At 40.9% G+C, this 21396-nt stretch overlaps 1 protein-coding gene across 7 annotated transcripts in view; it reads left to right on the forward strand.

Annotated features, from left to right (window-relative positions):
• Nucleotides 1–3558: 3558 nt before the first annotated feature.
• Nucleotides 3559–21396, forward strand: part of LOC138963993 (uncharacterized) — a 47664-nt gene continuing 29826 nt past the window's right edge. For 5 of the 7 annotated variants that reach the window (XM_070335861.1, XM_070335862.1, XM_070335863.1 and 2 more), the window contains exons 1-9: nucleotides 3559–4384; nucleotides 4690–4756; nucleotides 5283–5459; nucleotides 6641–6789; nucleotides 8356–8488; nucleotides 9281–9420; nucleotides 11611–11670; nucleotides 12227–12347; nucleotides 13303–13416. In XM_070335861.1, coding sequence (XP_070191962.1) covers nucleotides 4202–4384; nucleotides 4690–4756; nucleotides 5283–5459; nucleotides 6641–6789; nucleotides 8356–8488; nucleotides 9281–9420; nucleotides 11611–11670; nucleotides 12227–12347; nucleotides 13303–13416 — 1144 coding nt within the window. In that variant the 5' untranslated portion in view covers nucleotides 3559–4201. Of the gene's footprint in view, nucleotides 4385–4689; nucleotides 4757–5282; nucleotides 5460–6640; nucleotides 6790–8355; nucleotides 8489–9280; nucleotides 9421–11610; nucleotides 11671–12226; nucleotides 12348–13302; nucleotides 13417–15698; nucleotides 20893–21396 lie in introns of those variants that run through there. The other 2 variants (XM_070335860.1, XM_070335865.1) reach the window with 2 other exon arrangements.

Consider the following 21396-nt stretch of genomic DNA (forward strand, 5'->3'; position numbering starts at 1 on the left):
GTTGGTTTGTTTATGAAAGAGAAAGGTATAGAGAGAGTTTGTGTGTGAGATAGTGTGTGTGTGTGTGTGTGCATGAGAGAGAGAGAGTGTGTGTCTGTACATGTGTCTGTGTGTGCGACCTGAGTGAATGGAAAGATTATCATTGAGAACACATATACCATTACCACTAAACACGACCAATCTATACCTGTTGTGAAAAAGGTATGAACTGCAATATTTGAGCTTGCACACAATTCACAGGGGTGTGCAGTTGTGTGTGTCATTCAGAACACATACCATGACCAATTTATGCCTGTTGTGAAAAAGGTGTGAACTGCAATATTCGAACTTGCACACAACTCACAGGTGTGTGCAGTTGTGTGTGTCATTGAGAAGGCTACCAGTAAGTTCGTCACACGGTAGATTCGTCACCGGTCCCGGTAACTTCGCCACACGTCACTTCGCCACAGTAGTCCGAGCGCGGCTGTTATGTAATGGTAATACAACCTTGCACCTCCCCCCCCTCTCTCTCTCTCTCTTTCTCTCTCTCTCCCTATATTGTTTATTCTGAGTCTCTCTCGCTCTCTCTCTCTTTCTTTCTCTCTCGCTCCCTCTCTCAGACTACAGTCTGTTGAGAACTGCTCAATGAGTAGATCTCGGGTTTTAAAATAACAACGCTCGGACTGTGCCGTGTCAGTGAAAACTGCTCAATTGAGAACTCTCTCTGATCTGTCAGTCTCTCTCCCTCTCTCTCTCAGTCTCTTTCTCTCTCTCTGTGAATCTTGAATCTCTCCCACAAATCAAACATCTGAAAGCATCTCAGTTAGGAAAGTTAATAGTACTGATCAAAAGATCAGATATAGGCCTCGCGGCATTAGACATCTGCAAATTTATCTTATCTTATCTTATAAGCTCTAAGCATAAACAGCCGCCCACCCTGCCGGTAACTTCGTCACCCGTGACGAATCTACCGTGTGACGAACTTACTGGTAGCCATTGAGAACACATACCACTAAACACGACCAATCTATCTATACGGTACCTGTCGTAAAAAGAGTGTGAACTGCAATATTCGAACTGGCACACAACTCACAGGGGTGTGCAATTGTGTGTGAGTTTGTCACAGTGTCCGGAGGAGAATGCATATTTTACATGTAAAAGAGTGCAAAAACAAAACGGCAATTAAATAAAAGCAAGCAATAGCATGCATTATTAGTCCAAAGGACACCAAAGTTGAAGACTCTCGGGAAGAGAGGTTACTCTTAGATGGGTTGACTAATTACTGCGCGACCACGCGCGACTCCAAAAAGAATGTTCATCCAATATTTTTTTTGTTTACATGTATTGTAAATGCTTCAATTTGAGGTCGCTCGTGCTCCAAAAACAAGTCGGACATGGTCGGATGTGACAGAAATCCGGGGCTTTCACTTTCGCTAGCTAGCTCTTCGAAAATGCTTAAAAACTCCTCTTTTTTTCATTTCTATGACTTACAACTTGGTACAATGCGATTATAGGCCTACTATATCAACAAAAACATGACATGTAAATGCTTTAGTTTGAGGTCGCGTGTGTTCTAAAAACATGTCCAAAACTTCAATAAGAAATTAGACTTAGTAATATTAGATGTTTTTTGGGGGAGTTTTTGTGTGTTTTCAGGTGGTTTTTTTGAGTCAAGTCCATGGGTCGGACCACAGGCGGTAGGTATCGTTCGCTGCACCAACACTATCATATTAACAAAAACTATTTACACCCCCGGTATAGGGGTGTGTATAGGATTCGGTCGATGTGTTTGTTTGTTTGTGTGTTTATGTTCGCATATAGATCTCAAGAATGAACGGACCGATCGTCGCCAAACTTGGTGAACAGGTTCTCAGGGGTCACCTTAACTTTTTTTGCTACCGGCCAGGGGGGCCGGTAAGTCAAAAATTGAACCGGCCCCCCAAAATCCCAACCGGCCCCCAACCTGCCGGGATTTCTTACAACCGCCCCAGCGGCTCGTCGCGTGCTAACCACATACACAAAAGACGTACATTCATACTTATAATGCATACATGTGGATTCAGTTTGCACTACTAATAACTACCACAAACACACACAAAACTTGATGACTAAATTCCTATGTTTTAATATAATGATAATTAACCTTGTTTTTACAAAGAATTTAAAATAAAAGCCGCCACAAAGAAACAAGAAATCAAAACCACATTCACACCCTGTCACACAACCACACACTAAACCTCACTAAAAGTTACCCCATTTATGTACCCCCTACCACACAATTTACAAAGTAATTTACTATGGAACTCTACTTACCACATAAACACACACTACAAAAGAGTAAATCAGCATTTTTTTTTAATTTAAATTATGTTTTTTGTTGTGTAAAACCAAGTATAAAAAGCTGACTACAAAAAAAAAAATTCTAAGTTGCTTTCTTGTTTTGTTTCTTTTTCTTTATGTCTGTGTTATTAATATTACTGTTAGATCAAGCAGAAGTATAAAAGTTGCATACCAGCCAAATTAACCACAGCTTAAGTCATAAATAATCAAAAGCATTATATTTCATTTCTATTTCCTAATGAAAACAAACAGATGTTCAGATTTCCTGATCCTAGAATTGTTCACAGGTGATCTTTATGCTTTTGATTCAGCAGAGTTGCATCCCTTGTCCTATTGTTGAAGGTCTGTCTTTTCTTCTTTATCACATATAGTGGATCGGTTTATTTTTATTTTTTACTTCCTTAGTTGAAGGGAAATAATGAACAGCAGTAGTACTGTCACTACTTGTACTAAGTTGGTCAGCAAAGCTGGTGTTAACATATTTTGGAAAATGGTCTCAATGAGTATCCCTGCAGTCAATGACATAATTATACATTTCCCAGAAACTGGATCAGTGGTACACAGCATGCACATCAAAGGAAAAATACAGAGGGCTAGGGGGGATATGTTTGCTCTGGATGGGCGGTCAGATCAAAGGCAGATGCATTGTAAAAGCTGGTTGACCTTGAGACCTGGGTCAATGACCGGTACTTGCAATCTGAACACAGCTGCCTGTCGAGACACTGACCTTCTTACTCGGGGTCAATGACCGAGTTTTTATCTGAGAGGAAACTGTTTTACAACATGTGAAAGTCTCTGAAGGATTGGTGAGCGCAGGATAAGATATAAGAGAGGGGGTGAAGTGAATAGCGCAAAGAGGGGGGACGAAGGGGTGGTTTAACTATTTTGACTGCTGATGCAATCGGCCAGCGGCTCGTGGCACTGGAGGGGTGATGACACGGTCAAGTGAGGCGGAGGGGGGTAGCTGTCTAGCCAATGTGTGGTGGTAGTCCTGAGTCCTTCTGAAAGTGGGGGAAGGGGGGGGGATGAGTGGGCAGTAGAGAAGTGACAGATTTTGAGATCGCCCGCAGAGATATTTGTTCGCCGGCCGTTCCGATTGACTACGTTGCCTAACAACTTTGTGCTTCAGCGAAATTTGAACTCGCCAGGCGGGCGATTTTAGAGGAATTTCGAACCCGCCCGACGCGATTTGAAGTCGCCGGGGGCGAGCGGGCGAGCGCCAAAACTCACCCCTGGGTTCTATACATTCCTGAGACGGTCCTTACAAAAATTGGGACCAGTCAAACACACGGTTAGGGAGTTATTGGTGGATTAAGATTCTACAAGGACTTATAGAGGGACATATTAATGGTCAAAGGGAAATAACCTTCTCAGTTGGTGGCAGTGAGAATGGTAAGGACGGGGGTGTTTTTCCTACCTCGGAGGAATTTCTTGTTTATTATGATAGTGATGGTGCAATAAACGCGATACCTACCGCAGGCTGTGGTCGGACGACGGTGTGACAGAAATCCGGTGCTTTCACTTTTGCTCGCTAGCTCTTCAAAAATGCATCACAACTCCCTAATTTTTCATTTCTTTGGCTGAAAACATGATACAACGTGAGAAAATACTATGAAGATACTAGAACAACAAGAATATTACATGTAAATGTTTTAGTTTGAGGTCGCGCGCGTGGTCGCTCAGTAATTAGTCAGACCCCTCTTCGAGCACTCGCGATGAAGACGTCAAGGAAGTTGACAAAACTTCGTTTCCAAGAAGAACAAGACATTTTCAGTGAAAAGCCATGTCACCTAGCGTCATCGAGCCCTGTTGCTAATTTTTTGTAATAATTTACGTTTGCGTAAAGGTGACACGACATGTCTGCTGTGGTTGCAGGGAGAGAATGAACACGGAACATGGATTGCTCAGTGTTGCTCTTCTAACAGTAACACTCGTGTTTGTTTTGGCCTTCAACTTTCTTTTTGTGTTAGTTGAAAGTTCGGAATGCCTCGATTCGGAGCAAAATCATGGCGACAGTAATGTTTACATTCCAGCCAATTGCCGACCGACTGAGTGTGCAGTCACGGTGAGTTAAAACACACACACACATACGCACGCACGCACACACACACACACACACACACACACACACACACACAACACACAACACACAGAGGAACTCACCACTGCACGCTGTTGACTCTGGCTACATGTTCACCGCTGGTAATTTGAAATGATTAAACATCCGGAGGTAGCTAATGAAAGATTATTTCCACTGTGGTACATACAATTTATGCATCAAGTGATCAACAGGCACATGAAAATGAGTCAGGCTAGTTCTGTGTGAGAAGAATTACCCATTTAATCTTTGTTTAATTCTGTTTGTTTCAGGGTGCCTATAACCATTCAACAAAATACCTGCAGTGCAGCATAAAGAACTATGCGAACCATTTCCCCAGTGAGAAAGACTTTGAAATCTATTTGCCTCTTGATGACTAGCATAGAACTCTGCTTTTCCTCTCTTTACTTATTCATTGTGTAGTTGTTTTGTACCTTCATAGCGGTATGTTTTACTTCTTATGGCATTGCTAATACTAAATGCTAATTGTGAATGAGACTGCAAACGCTTTGCGCTCATTTGCATTTGTTTTTATGCAGCTGAATGAAAATAAAATTCAATTAAAAAAAGTTTGGGATCTTTCCTTTACCTAACGGTTGCCTTAGTTCTTCATATCTTAATGTCTTTGTTGTAAATTTCTTTTCTGTTTTTTTTTAATGTTTTTTTTTTACGTGCATGAAGTTGTTCACCTGTCACATATATGTCAACGCATGGGTATATATTGTGTATACCCAGTTAAACGTGCTTCCTTTACAGTTATTTCCAATGGCTGCTGAAATCCCTTAGAGTAATCCTTATTGTTCAGTTTGCACGGTTAAAACAGTATTCCCGGCAGTTTTTGTACTATTTTTTGTGTAAATTGCAGATGCCTGCGATAAAATCAAAGAAGAGATTTCATCACAATCTCTTGAGCCAGGGGAACACCATGCCTTCCAGGAGGCGTGTCAAGCAACACTGGCCAGCATCAGCCTCTTCATGTTCCACTGTCAACCCCTCACGCCTGAAGTGTCTCTCAACTTCACCTTCCACTTTCCCCTCTGTGGTAAAGACAGTCTTCTTCCATTTGCAAGTACAGCTAGTGGAATCCCCTTTTTAAGACCTCAAAAAATCTGAGAAAATCAAAGGAGTGAGTCTTAAAATGGGGCTACATTTATCAATCAATCAATATGAGGCTTATATCGCGCGTATTCCGTGGGTACAGTTCTAAGCGCAGGGATTTATTTTTATTTTAATTTTTTTATTTTATTTTTATTTTATGCAATTTATATCGCGCACATATTCAAGGCGCAGGGATTTATTTATGCCGTGTGAGATGGAATTTTTTTTACACAATACAACACGCATTCACATCGGTCAGCAGATCGCAGCCATTTCGGCGCATATCCTACTTTTCACGGCCTATTATTCCAAGTCACACGGGTATTTTGGTGGACATTTTTATTTATGCCTATACAATTTTGCCAGGAAAGACCCTTTTGTCAATCGTGGGATCTTTAACGTGCACACCCCAATGTAGTGTACACGAAGGGACCTCGGTTTTTCGTCTCATCCGAAAGACTAGCACTTGAACCCACCACCTAGGTTAGGAAAGGGGGGGAGAAAATTGCTAACGCCCTGACCCAGGGTCGAACTCGCAACCTCTCGCTTCCGAGCGCAAGTGCGTTACCACTCGGCCACCCAGTCCTTATGAACAAAAAGTGCGAAAAGACAAGGATCGAAGTCTTAAATTGGGGGGTTTCAAGGGGAAGTTCCACTGTAACTTCGTTTTTGTTGAATTCAGATTTCATGGGTGCATACAAGTTGTCCCCTCTTTGTGAGCATTCCAAAATTAAACAGTCTACAAGTTTAGTTACCAGCTGTTGCATCAAAAGAGGTGTAGGATTTAACTTTATCCGCTTTAGTTTCAGGCCTCTTTATTACCTGTTTATTACTTTTTTTAACTTGTTTAAGCTTAGCTGAGTTGTTAAACCCCCATATTGAAAAGGTCAGAATTGGCCCCTGTGTGTTATCGATCTATATGTGTGAAACAGCCTAAATTTAGTGTAATCTTTCTCTATCATGTATGACTAATGCACATTCTGTGATTAGTTTTCACTGTTGCAGAGAGAATTTCATCTCTAAAATAATGCAAAACTACCATCTGTTCTGGGCCTTTGAAAAAATGTGTTTTAAAAAAGAATCTAAATTCAACACAAAATTAATGACAGAATTTTGATCTTTGAGGTGAAGACAACACACCGTCTGCATCGGCTGTTATGGTGGAATTCAGTGCGGGGAAAGAGAGCATTGACAACTACTTTGCTCGCAATCACATCTGCAGAGTCTTTGACTTCAGTGGCAGTAGCTTCAGCCAGTTGACACACGACGATCAGGTAGGTTGAATGACATGTCAGTCTGTCAGTCTGTCTGATGGTGTGCTTTCCATCCCAGTGTATATAAATGCAAGGAACACAAAGTGTCCTTTAGAAGCTAGTGTAGACTCATGTTCATGGTGACAGCATGCCCTGGCGACCATTTACGCCACCTGCCCAATACTAGCATGGGGCAAGCTCAAGGGAGATTACGCTCATTGCAGGCAAAAGCTTGTCGAAAATCCGGGATCCAAATAGATTGAATAAATAGGTCATTACCAACCTGAAGAAGTCAGTGACAGGTGGACGAAATATTGATGAAGAATTTACCAAAACAGGTTTCTGTTGTTCAACATTCTTTCGACGCTGACGTCATTCTTTTTTACATACGTCATATAATCATTCATTCGCTTGGGACTTTCCCAACAAGCGGTTGACACATTCGATCAAGCTAAGTTCTCGTTACTCATTGTGTGTCTGTGCACTTTAAAGACGGTTGGGTCGATATATTTGTGAATGTATTGTTTTGTCAATAACAAACGTTCCAACAACCTACCTTTCTTGTTTTTTTATTCTAGTTTCTGTTGTGTTTTCTTTAGGTTCGGATCCCAATAGTGTCTGAACACATGGGTCTGGTGACGGGCAAGTGTGCCGTAGCGATTGCAAGACTGCACACGAAAGCTATCAAAATCAAGTCGAGATATAAAACTGTTGGTGCATCAATAACTTGGTCGTCAGGGAGAAATTCCAGTGAATTCTAGCCAAGAAAACCGTTTTGTTTTAGAAAGATTGCACGACTTAGATATTAACATTTTACATCAATAGATGCTCCATATTTACAAGGAAGAAAAAATTTAGATCTGCCCGTAAACTGCTCCATTTGAGAGGAGAAAAGGACCTTCACCTCCCTCTCGACGAGTACATACGGAGAGTTACGAATGCTTACGGATGATAGACTGTTTCGGATCATGGTTCAATAACCATCAAGCGCTCTCATTTTTTTTAGATTCTCTGTAAGTTGTAAGCGATCAGTGCACATCAAAAACACGATCCTTCATCCTTTTTTTTTGTAAAGAAAATGCTCACATAGAAAAAGAATGTCACAGTACGTCACTTCATAAAAATGACATCATGTGATACTCTAATTCTATTGTCTAGGTCTGCGCCTCATGCACCTGAGTCAAAGGAAGAGAAACTTGACAGAGCATCAACATTTCACTGCTATTCATGATTTTTTTTCTCCAGAAATCTATAGCATGAACCTGTTCATTAATGTGACGAGAAAAGTCTGTCCGATATATATGTACATGTATCAGGATTTTCTTGTAGGTTTACACATGACATGCATCTTGATGTGTCAACCAGATTTTTTATAATTCTTCTATGATTGGCTCAAATTAAATTCATAAACAAAATCCATTATCCACCATTCTTCTTCTTAGAAAAAAAGTGTCATTTTTGTAATCCCACTATGGAAACCTCAATTTTGTTTAAATTGCTACACTTGAGGTTTCACAAGGTAATTGGCAGGTCTGAGCACTGTGGAGGTATAGCTTTCTTGTCATTGGCCTTTTCTTTCTGTCACAGATCCAGCTGTCCTATGACTGCATTGCTATTGGGCTGAGAGACAGTGTCAGTGTCCATCTGGAGTACTACTACTACCTCTCTTTTTCTACGTTTTCTGCAGGTGACATCCTCAACTATACCCTTGTTTATCAAGGTGAGTCTAGCACACTTTCTCTGCGTTTAAAAGCTATGGACATGTCACATTACTACAGGATGACAACTTGCTGGAGTTTGGAACAGTGGTGTATAGTTGAACTTGTACTGTACATGCCTTTCCTGGCTTTTTAGAGATGCTTGGCATATGCATGTATGTGTGGGTGTGTGTGTGGGCGCACTCACCTTGCATACGTTTTTGTCAATTCCGTTTTACAGTGTCTTGGTTGATGGCTGTGTAGTTTTGCCCTGTATGGCTTCTCTAGACACCATCTGTGGCATGTGTTTGTTTACCGCTGAGTTTACCTGTCTTGCTTTGAAGCTAGTAACTACGTGAGCGATTGTAATAGCATAAACTTACAGTCTGCAAACAGAACTGACTGTATGCATGATAACAGACATTCATTGCTTTTTCAAGCTCAGTGCATCTTGGGGGCCCCCTTCATACATTTCTGGTTCTTTTTTTTCCGACTGTTAGTATGTATGGTACAGTGTGGGGAGCCCTGCCCACGGATTATTAAGAATATGACTGTAATATTGACAGGTCTGGCATCCGAACAAAATTCAGATGTGTATGGAGCAATGAATACTGGGACGGGGTGGTGTGAGAGCATACTGACAAGGAACACGAGTCGAGACAGGCAACACAAATAAAAAAAAAATGATTGATCCGGGGTGTGTTTTGTCTCTTTCATTTGTCCTTTTGAGTATTTTGATTTTTCCCCGTTACACCTTGAACGTCCATGGCATCAGAGCATTTATATGTCTTTCTCTTTTTGCTTTAACAATGCAGATGTCAGTTCCTCTTCCATGCAACTTGTGGCAGCAGCTTGGCGTTCCACTTCACGAGTGCATGTTGTCTTCCAACCCATCAGTGGTGTTAACAAATATGCTGTGGCTGCTGGGTGTCTGCAAAGAAATATTTTTGCACAGGTAGGTTTTGTGTATATATAAGAGTTGTTCTTCAGTACTGGTGACAGAAAGGGGGAAAAGTGGTCAAAATTCAAATCTCTAGTTTTGTTTTTGAAATATTGCTTTTCATAAAGCAGAAATACTGTAGTATCTGTTGTACATAAGAAAAAATCACTGGTTCACATGGTTCCTACATAATCTAACTTTTAAAGCTGGTTCTTGTGTGTCTGTGTGTATGTTTGTATGATGACGATAGGACCCGAAACGGCTGCACGGACTGAGACAGGAATTGCAGAGAATGTTCTTTGCCACTCGAGTCGTGTCATAAGGTACTTTTGGAATAGCAAATTTGAAAGGATTCTTCAAAAAACGGCGGAAAACATTATATACCCTGTGAGCTATCGAGGATCCTCCCCGTCGGGGCTGTCGAAACATGGTCTTGTTAAAAGACGTTTTCAAATGCGGTTAACGGAGAGATACACTCGAAGCACATTTAGCGAAGTTATGTTGCCAAATCATCAAAGATCAACATTTCACTACACGGATCGATGTGCACAGTCGAAATAGATGTGACTTTCACACGACCGAAGACTACTTACTAGCAGACTAGCAAACGACAAGATCTAAATATTTAGATCAGTCAGAGCAATCCGTTGAAGAACAGTTACTCCGCTTATTCGTCTTCAGTTAAGCTTATTTCCCCTGCCATAAGTTTCCTTGCAGATCTGCAGTCGCGTAGTGAAATGAACTAGTGTCATCGGAAGATTCTTCTCAGTCAATGATCAAAGCACAGTAAGTTCTATGCTGACAAAAGTCACTTTCGGACAACACGACGATTGACTTAATTTATGAGCCCAAAGGTAACAATATCGACAAGAATGTACGCATTTGACATTAAATGAAACATTCATAGACAGTTTCCAACTCACCAGATCTGCCAAAGAGCCGTCATTCGTGAAAAAACGATGATTTTAATCAGACAGGTATCGGAAACAAGCCTTGGTCACCTGCGTTATTCCTTCCAAGGCGACGTGACGGCGCCACATTTGTTTGTTTATGGATGTTTATCGCGAAACAACACAGTTGAAATTTGTGTGTAAAATACCACAAATTTGTGGTGAATCAGTTCGTCATCTGCGTTTCGATTGTAATTAAGTCAGATTGGAGTTACTTTGAATCGAAGGCGAGGGTAACCTGCGTTATTTGTGGGACATCGTGAACAAATTTGATTGCAATATTTTATACAGAAAGTAAATTTCAATGATTCTGGCTCAGACTTGTAGATCTGTTATGCAGTGTGTTGGTAGTGTATCTGCTTTTCTGCTATGAAGCTCATTTGGAGTGATACGCTGATCGAAGTGGGGTACCCTATGTGGGACATCAGCCGTATGCAGATTACGCCTCAGAACACTCTCGCATTTCACAAAGACAACAATAATTTGCAACATTTCAAGAACTGCATCAGTTTTATTAGATACTATTTCAACAACAACAGCACAAACACGACTATTATCAACAACACAGAACGGGAGGTAAGTCTTCAAAGACGCACCAAGTGTGCGTTCCCGTTTTTGGACGCCATTTTTGCTGGCATTTTCACAGTAAATCTTAATATTTCCATATCTATTGAATTATTTTGGTATTTTCTTTGATTGTGCCGATTCTCCTATCTCTCTGGCATGTACTGGGTGCTTTGTGACCAGTTTCTCCCCTAGACTGTATTGAAAAATGCGTCCGTGTGAGCTGACCCCCACTTGTGACCAGTAGCAAAGAACAACTCATATATATTGTGAAAGAAACAATTGAAAGTCAGCAGAGACCTTCTTCCGAGATTTGTTAAAATCTCTTAGCAGAGAAAGAGAGAGAAATAAGTATCCCTTCACAGACAGCCTATTGGGAGCATCAGACCCTCCTCAAGGGGGACCGAGATTTACAGAGCAAAGTCTGTATATATATATATATATATATGTGTGTGTGTGTGTGTGAGTGTGCGTGCATCATGTGTGAGAGAGGGAGAAAGAGAATGAAAAATAACATTTGGTGTGTGTGTGTGCATGAGGCAAAGAGTGAGATATAGTGTGTCTGTTTGTCTGTGTATCTGTGGGTGAAACAGCTTCGATAATCAGTCTGTCTGTCTTGGACTGTGAATGCACGTCAATGCTGGTATGTCACATGCTGGCTCTTAATTCTTCGTCATGATTTTATTACCAGGTGATCTCATCGCCAACTGTTGAGATCTCAGACATCCCACCAGAGTGCAGCGTTGTTTCAGTAAGTCACTATCATGGAAAATGCCAAACTTGTAGAAATATATTGTTCATTCTTTTACATGGGATGAGACTAGCCCTCCAGGTGGACACTCACCCAAAATCACCATCCTGGGTGCAGAGTGGCAAGTTTTGTAATGAATTGATTGCTAAACAGACACTGGTTGCCATCTGTAAAATTAAGTGATTACAAAATTCCCACTCTACACAAGGAACAAGTGAGGATGTTGATTTTTGGTATGTGACCAAGTGGAGGGTTGTTCTCATTCCATGTAGAAGCCTAGCCAGACCTGATGTGATGAGCCGAATTGTTTTCATTGGAACGATTGTGCCTGTTGATAAACCGTATATTTGGTGAGATACAGGGGAGAAGTAAGATATGAATTCATTCAAAATAATGAGCAGTTCCCTTTGAGCTATACTATCTCAGATGTTTGCGTCTGCATATTCCTTTCTTCTTTTATGTTTAGCTCTTTGCTCATTTACGTTAGATAGCAGTTGTTTCGAATTTGAGGCTCTCTGCCCCTGTGCAGTTGTGTTACATCACATCGTGTTGACAGGTGTCAGTGAAGCCCCACGCACCAGAATGCCAGAAAAAGGGCCTGACCTGTTCGTCAATCAAAGTGACACTTCTCGACAAAACAGGACTCCAGCTCCCTGAGGAGTCCAGGCAAACACAAGGTGATTTATATTTTAATTTTTCTTCAAACTGTCAGTTTGTAAAGACCTCCCCAAATAAAGACTTAGTTCCCCTTTTTTACATTTAGTCAAGTTTTGACTAAATGTTTTAACATTGATGGGGAATCGAGACGAGGGTGGTGGTGACTGTTTGTGTATGTGTAGAGTGATGCAGGGAATACTACTGGACTGGTCTTTATGAAACGTTGTACGAGAGTTCTTGCAAATGATATCCGAGACATTTTTTCATTTTTTTGATAAATGTATTTGATGATGTCATATCCGGCTTTTCTGAAAGTTGAGGCGACACTGTTACAACCCCATTTTTCGATCAAATTGATTGACATTTTGGTCAAGCAATCTTTGACAAAGCCCAGACTATGGGATTGCATTTCAGCTTGAAAGCTTAAAAATTAATTAATGAGTTTGGTCATTAAACATCTGAAAATTCGTATCAAAATTAAAATTGTAGTAATCTTATTCTTGATAATTTCCTGATTCCAAAACCATTAAGATATATGTTATGTTCGGATTAAAAACAAGGTCAGAAAGTCAATGTTTTTTTGAGAAAAGCGCGCTTTCCTGTGACACACTATACTCTACTGCGCTATACTGGCTTATTACTTAAAATGATCTGCAACCTGGCCATATGCTACTGCGCAATACTGGCTTGTCACTTTCTGCACGCTTTTCCTGTGAAAGTAGCAGAGCTTTCTTGGCTCCTGGCCTCAGGGTATCGACAAAGCTATAATTGTCTTGGTAGGAAAAAGTGCATTGCGTTAATTTGATTCTGTGAGTTCGACCGGTTGACTAAATGTAGTAATTTTGCTTCACGCAACTTTTTCAGGCCTTGTTTTTTTAACATCTTCGGTTCTTAATGTCTGCATGTAGATTTACCCCCATTTTAAGACTCCATTTTAAGTCCTGATTTTCTCAGCTTATTTGTTGTTTGTTGCAGAATATGGGTGGCTGTGGTCAGGCAGAATGATTGTGTCGGTGGTGATCGTCAGTCTGATTATAGTTTCCATCCTGGTCGCTGTAGTTCTCTATCGTCACAAGAAAAAACATGCAGGTTGGTTTTTGTTGTTGCTTGTCCCGACGCTTGTTCCTTGTCCCATATGCTCTCCCATCGCCCCGTCCCAGTACTCATTGCTCCATCCACATCTGAATTTCGTTCCACTGCCAGACTTGTCGATTTTACAGACACTCCAGGGAGGGATATCAGGGTTCTTGTTGTTTGTCCTTACTTACTTGCATGCTTGTTCACTCACTTTGTTGTTGGTCCTTACTTACTTGCATGCTTGTTCACTCACTTTGTTGTTAGTCCTTACTTGCATCCTTGTTCACTCACTTTGTTGTTGGTCCTTACTTACTTGCATCCTTGTTCACTCACTTTGTTGTTGGTCCTTACTTACTTGCATCCTTGTTCACTCACTTTGTTGTTGGTCCTTACTTACTTGCATCCTTGTTCACTCACTTTGTTGTTGGTCCTTACTTACTTGCATCCTTGTTCACTCACTTTGTTGTTAGTCCTTACTTACTTGCATCCTTGTTCACTCACTTTGTTGTTGGTCCTTACTTACTTGCATGCTTGTTCACTCACTTTGTTGTTGGTCCTTACTTACTTGCATCCTTGTTCACTCACTTTGTTGTTGGTCCTTACTTACTTGCATCCTTGTTCACTCACTTTGTTGTTTGTCCTTGCTTACTTGCATCCTTGTTCACTCACTTTGTTGTTGGTCCTTACTTACTTGCATCCTTGTTCACTCACTTTGTTGTTGGTCCTTACTTACTTGCATGCTTGTTCACTCACTTTGTTGTTAGTCCTTGCTTACTTGCATGCTTGTTCACTCACTTTGTTGTTTGTCCTTACTTACTTGCATCCTTGTTCACTCACTTTGTTGTTTGTCCTTACTTACTTGCATCCTTGTTCACTCACTTTGTTGTTTGTCCTTACTTACTTGCATACTTGTTCACTCACTTTGTTGTTGGATTCCTCCTTGTTTCATTCTTTGTTTAACTTCTTTTAACTAACCTAAATAATCATGGGAGTTTGTCCAATCAGCAGTGTCTTGTCTGTTGAACAGAAACTTTTAACTTTAAGGGTTTTCGTGGGTGTTTTTGAAGCTAGATCTGACATTTGGTTGGCCCTTGTCAAATTTCAAGGTCATGTTAAGGGCAGATGCAGGTAATGAACAGTTATATTTGTCTTCTTTGTTTATGAAGCCAGACCATTGAAAAAACTTTTTCAACTAGTAGAGTTTTTGCGGGCTACATACTTGACACGTTTTCATTACAGGTCACATGTCAGTATCACATTTTAAATGTGTACACTTTTCTGCTGACCTTGTGCCAGAGCTGCGCGGCAGGTCTACGGCAGCCTCCTTTTGTTGTTATTGACATAAGCACCGTTGCTGGCATAGAATTATTGTAAATCATAGTGGTATAAGGAATGGTATCCAGTTACTCTTTCAAATGCTCGATGACAACATTTTAAAGTGAAAAGAAACCAGACATTATTCAGATGTGTACTCCAGAGGTAGTCAACGCTTGGATATTGAGTTAATATTATGTCATCAATGTCAAAGGAAGAAATGATTGATAAGTGTGGGTATTCAGAATAGAGAATATGATTGCTGCCATCAGCATTGTCATCATGATTATGATCGCTATTGTCATCAACAACATTGACGGGGAATTGAGACGAGGGTGGTGGTGACTGTGTGTGTAGAGTGTATGTGTGGAGTGATTCAGGGAAATTCCTACTGGACTGGTCTTTAGGAAACGTTGTACGAGAGTTCTTGCAAATGATATCCGAGACATTTTTTCATTTTTTTGATAAATGTATTTGATGATGTCATATCCGGCTTTTCTGAAACATTGCTATCATCATAAGCATTGTTTATGGGTTTTCATCAGCATCATGCATTATCAGTCATCATCATTCTCCCTGTTGTTATCATCATCAACATCATCATCGACATTGCCATTGTAGTCATCATCAACATTGATGTTATTATCATCGTCATTGTCATCACTCAGTGACCATTGTGATTAGTATTGCCACCGTCAACATCACCATCATCATTGCCGTGGTCATCATCAACATCGATGTCATTGTTATCATCAACATTGCCATCTTCGTGGCTGTCATCATCATTATCACATCGTCCCTCATCAGCATCCTCGTTGTTAACATCCTCCACCTCATTATCATCACCCAAGTACACTTCTCTATGATTTATTGCATCTCAGGTGATACCTGTGATGAAAAGCTTAAACTTTTGAAACAAACAATAACCTTTTTTTTTGTGAGACCAAAAGCAAGCTTATTTTATTCCTGTTGTTTTCTAGGGGATGGGATTGAAACGGCAGAGCTACCACAGCTTAGAGTGTTGTGCATTGCCAGCCCTTCTGCGCCGTCTCAAAATCTACACACCGTTCTGAAGAAACGAGAGTTTAAAATCACTGATGCTGTCCAAGAAAACATCATGAGCGTCATAGCAATGCGAGACTGCGAGGCTATTTTGATTTCTCTGCATCCATCGTTGCCAGATTCCAATCAATTTACTGCAGTAATGGAGTTGTTGAAGCTCATTTTCACCAATCAACAGCTGTGGAAGAAAGTGAGGGTAGCTTCTTTTTGCCAAGGAAGACAGACGCATTTGAAGCCTTCTGAACTTTTGCACGGTAGGCTCAACAACCTTATGGAAAATAAATTCCTTCAGCTACTGGACCGAAAGACTTTCAACCTGCCAGAAGACAAGGAAAACTTGATTAAAAGTTTGAGTTGTGCCGAGAGCTCATGCAAAAATGGACAAATTAAAGGATCGGGTCATGATTTGGGTCACGTTGAGGTGTTGCACAGAAACGGACATTTGAATGGAAACATTCCAAGAAATGGCAGCAACCCTCATGCTGGCATATGCTCTCCGGTGCATTTTCCAGAAGAACTTGGAAGCTTAATATCGGGTGCTGAAGGGGAAGATGTTTCATTTGTCCATGAACCCTCCTGTCAAGTTGTTTTTCAAACAGAGAACTGCGCAAGCGCAGATCCCAGGCACTTCGGTAATTATCAAAGGGTGTCGTACCATCCGGTTCAGAGAGCAGGTCCGCTAGTTGAAGCTTATGAAGATCACCCTCAGGGAGAATTCTACCATCCTGTTCAGAGAACAGGTCCGCCAGTAGAATCTTATGAAGATCAGCCTCAATTCTACCATCCTGTTCAGAGAACAGGCCCGCCAGTAGAAGCTTATGAAGATCAACCTGAGAGAGAATTCTACCATCCTGTTCAGAGAACAGGTCCGCCAGTAGAAGCTTATGGAAATCAGCCTCAGAGAGAATTCCACCATCCGGTTCAGAGAACAGGTCCGCCAGTAGAAGCTTACGAAGATCACCCTCAGAGAGCATTCTACCAGCCGGTTAAAGAAGCAGAAGGTCCCAGGCATGCCAGGACTTGTCAGAGGGTGTTGTGTCAGCCTGTTCAAAGAGATGATTGGCCAGTAGAAGCTGATGAAGATCACCCTCTGTATCCATGTGATGATAATGGTGGTGAGTCTTCTGATGACTCTCATGAAGATGGTCCTTGGAAACTTGCATGTGAAGGGCCTGTAACTTTACATCCTCAATAAACTGCAGTCCTGGGCCATGTAGAAGTGCATATGCAGTGGAACACCACTTTTAAGACCACCATCCCCCCCCCCCCCCCTCCTGCCCAAATTAAGACTCCCTCGAGTTTTCGGTTCATAGACTGATACAATTCACCTCCATTTAAAGATTCCCTTTTCTTAAAGACCTAGCTGCTTTTGTAATATTTTTTTTAGATCTGAAAATCGGGGTTCCACTGGACATGTCTGAAACAAAACTTGTGTCTTCAGAATTTATTGTTTTGCGGTTCATTTTTCTTTCAGGATCTGGGGGCTCAACTATGTTGTGTGCATGTATTTCTCTGGATTAAATCTAAATCAGCTGCCATGAACATTACAGGTGTCACATTTTTAGACTCTGCCTGATTTAGTTGGATCTGAAAATTCGGATATCGTGCAAAAAAATGAATTGTTGTTTTTGTTGTTGTTGGTTTTTGATTGTGTTCGTTTTTTTAAACAAAACTGTATTTAACTTTGCCCGATTATATTGGGTCTGAGAATGTTCAGGACAGTGTCTCATTAGATCCTTCGCGGAGACAGTGATACCTAGTACCTGCGATGAAAGGCCACCTTTGGGACCTGGCAAGTGTCTCTACATTGCAGGCAGCCTGTCATGACAGGTATGTTTTGGTCATGTAAGTAGACAAAGGGACAACAGAAGGCGTCCTTTCATGGGAGGTGTCCTCTCATCAGAGGGGCCTAACGTGGCAAGTACCACTGTGGCGCACAGTGATCTGGTTGACAGCTAGTCCCTCATGATATCAAGTCCTGATCAGTTTTAGCACAAAACAAATCAGCAAGGTGCTTTGGATGGTTAACTGTCTTCTTCTTCTTCTTCTTCTTCTTCGTTCATGGGCTAAGACTCCCACGTTCACTCATGGTTTTAGCAAGAGTGGATTTTTACGTGTATGACCGTTTTTGCCCCGCCATTCAGGCAGCATACGCCGATTTCGGGGGAGGCATGCTGGGTATTTTCGTGTTTCTATAACCCACCGAACTCTGACATGGATTACAGGATCTTTTCAGTGCGCACTTGGTCTTGTGCTTGCGTGTACACACGAAGGGGGTTAAGTCACTAGCAGGTCTGCACATAAGTTGACCTGGGAGATCGGAAAAATCTCCACTCTTAACCCACCAGGCGGCAGTGACCGGGATTCGAACTCACGACCTCCCGATTAGGAGGCCACCACTGCGCCACTTCGCCTGTCTGGTTAACTGTCTGACTTCTTATATAGCTGATTGAGACGTCACAAGTTTTTGTGGCAGTAAACTTTGGTTTTTCAATTTGTTTTGTATTGTCTCAATAATTCTTACACTGATTTTGGTGAAAAGTTGATTTGAACAATTGATAATCAGAATCATTATCATGATCATGGTGTACAAAGTGCTGTTATCATAAAGGATATTATAACAGTTGACAACATTATATTATTACTCCGACATATTCTCATTTAGTTCTTTTGTGAAGATCGAGATGTCTGCATGGAAACTTTTCCTGGTGATATCACTCACATTCTTAGACCCCCAAATTCATACAGTATTGAAATTCAATCAAGTTTGCGTTTTAATGAAACAGATGTTGTGATTGGTCAGAATGCCCCAACTCCTTAAAAATTACCGGTCATTAATTGTCGATAACCACTCGCTAAAAAATCCACTAACAACCTGCTGGCGAGGCGCATTGATACAGCCTCAACTAGTCTCGGTTAGCTTTGAGGGTCATTTTACAAGTAGGAGATTGTGTGAAAGAAAACAAAACAGGAGCAGAGTGATACGATAGGAATACAGAGACATATTTCTTGGGACTTGACCCTTGCAGGTAGGTGGACTGAAAGTAGTGTGTGAACAGAACAGAACCAATTCTGTCTGTTTACAACCGCATGAAAGCAGGAAAGAGATCGTCGTCAGATTGAATTACAATAACATTAACATGCTTCCATTTGAAACTTCTCGGTCTTCATCGTGGATTGACGCCCTCCCAAAGTCTAATTGAAGCCCTCCGTCGCTTCGCTCCGTGGGGCTTCAATTAGCTTTTGTCGGGCGTCAATCCCTGATGAAGACCTCGAAGTTTCAAATGGAAGCATGTTAATGTGTAATTGAAATGCTTTCAGAATAAAATTATTAGGGCCCAATTGGTGATGTTGTTTTGGATTGGCAGTGTGTGAAATGCTGAAATTTATTTCAAATTTCCAAAATGCTTGAAATGTTGTGTCCATTTTGGAAAATTTGTAGAAGAAAACAAACCCAAGGAAGATCATTGTAGGCACTGCATTCCTATGCTGTCTGAGATTCATATTCATACATCCCCCAGAGGAGCGAACTTTGTCAAGGAACTTTTATTTTCAATAACATGTAGACGAACGTGTTTTTTTAATATTTTTTATATCAGTTCCATTATTACTGTGTGAGATTTTACAGGTTGGAACTGAGTGTTTTTCAGTTTGTATGATAAAAGAATTTTTTTTTGATTCAGTCAAACCTGCCTTAGCGACCACATCTTGATAATAACCACCTGCCCATTACGACCACCCTAAAGAAACTCCAGGCCAAAGAGGTTCTGTGCTATGTAATTCACATTTCCATTAGCGACCATCTGTCTATAAAGATCCTTGGGTGCATGGTTGTTATAGACAGGGTTGACCGTACTATGTATTTACATTGGTCTTCGTTTTGCAGGTACGGGTATACTTGCTGTTGTTGGCTGAGTGTACAGCAACATTTGTTGCATCTTCATTTGTCACATTTAAGTGTATTAATATATTCTCACAGAATTGTCTGTGGGAGTCTTTCTTTTCTTCCCATTTGAGGGTGTGTTCAAAATCTGTGACAGTTATAAATGAATTGCTCAAGATTTTACTCCAGGGATAATATAAGATGTTTGGTGGCTTGTTGACAGACCAGCTTTTTTGTTGGTCCAAGGGGACCATATCGTCTTTTGTTTCATCTTTATCGACCAAGGCCGAAGGCCGCGGTTGATAAATATGAAACAAAAGGCGATATGCTCCCCGAGGACCAACAACAAAGTGCTGGTCTGACAACAAGCTACCAAACATCGTTTTTGTCATCATTTTGGTTGTGCAACAAAATGCACAATAACCCACAGGTAGACGAATTTTTAGAATCCAACTCCGGGCCACAAAGCATCGTCACAGTAGCACGAGATAACACGTCAAACTTTTATGTGACGTCAAACGTAGCTTGTTGATGCTTTTCTTCCAGTCTGAAAATGTGCAGAGCTGGGATCATATACCTGTGAATTCAGTAAGTGTTGAGGATATTTCTTTTCTTTTAAGTGTTTATGACTTTTTGTTGTGGATTTTGCGATTACAGAGATAAGTTGCAAATTGACCATGAGTCGCCGCGGTAATTATCAACATTGATTGGGTCTTTGAGAGTGAATGCTTACAATCGTTGTCCTCGGAAACACAAATCCAAAGCCACGATGGTTCCACACATCAAACAGTCAGCCTGATTGGCTTTGACTTTGACAATCCACGTTTCACATGAAAGCTCAAACCCATTCACAACCTCGAGTTATTGCATGGGGAACATGAGATTTATTTACCAAGTTTTTGTGAATGAAAACTCGTGAAAATGATGACAATTAACTTTATTTTTGACAAACTGTGCCTTTTTATTTTTGTGGAAGATTTTTTAAGTCTGCAGTAATTGTCTCATTTATATACATGTATTGTTATTCACAACAAAATTCTTGGGGTGCATTGTAGCCAGATGAGTGTTTTGTTTGTTATATACTTCCTTCAACAGCTGATTGTTAGTAACATTCCATATTGCTTTTGCAATGCCATCTACATTTTCTCATATAGTCTGTGATAGTTAAAACATTGTACAGTTCACTTTTGGAATACTTTTGAAAAAAATATGTAAAGCATTTTGCAAGATCTGATGTGTGTGTGTGTGTGTGTGTGTGTGTGTGTGTGTGTGTGTGTGTGTGTGTGTGTGTGTGTGTGAGTGTGTGTGTGTGTGTGTGTGTGTGTGTGTGCTTGCGTGCATGAATGCATGCATGCGTGTGTGTGTGTGTGTGTGTATGTGTGTGAGTGCTTGCATTCGTACAGGACTAACCTGCACACCATTTTGCAAGAGAGAGAGAAACTCACATTGTGATGTGAGTGTGCTTGTGTGTGTGTACCTTAATTCATGCAGACTGCATACATGTTCATGAGAGAGAGAAAGAGAGAGAGAGAGAGAGAGAGAGAAACTCACATTCTGTTATGTGTTTTTCATAAAACTTTGCACACTGTGTGCAGCTTCCCTACAATTTCAATCAATCAATCAATGAGGCTTATATCGCGCATATTCCGTGGGTACAGTTCTAGGCGCTCTGCAGTGATGCCGTGTGAGATGAAATTTTATACGGCCAGTAATTGCAGCCATTTCGGCGCATA

The sequence above is a fragment of the Littorina saxatilis genome, linkage group LG4, assembly GCF_037325665.1.
Source record: "Littorina saxatilis isolate snail1 linkage group LG4, US_GU_Lsax_2.0, whole genome shotgun sequence".
NCBI lineage: Eukaryota > Metazoa > Mollusca > Gastropoda > Littorinimorpha > Littorinidae > Littorina > Littorina saxatilis.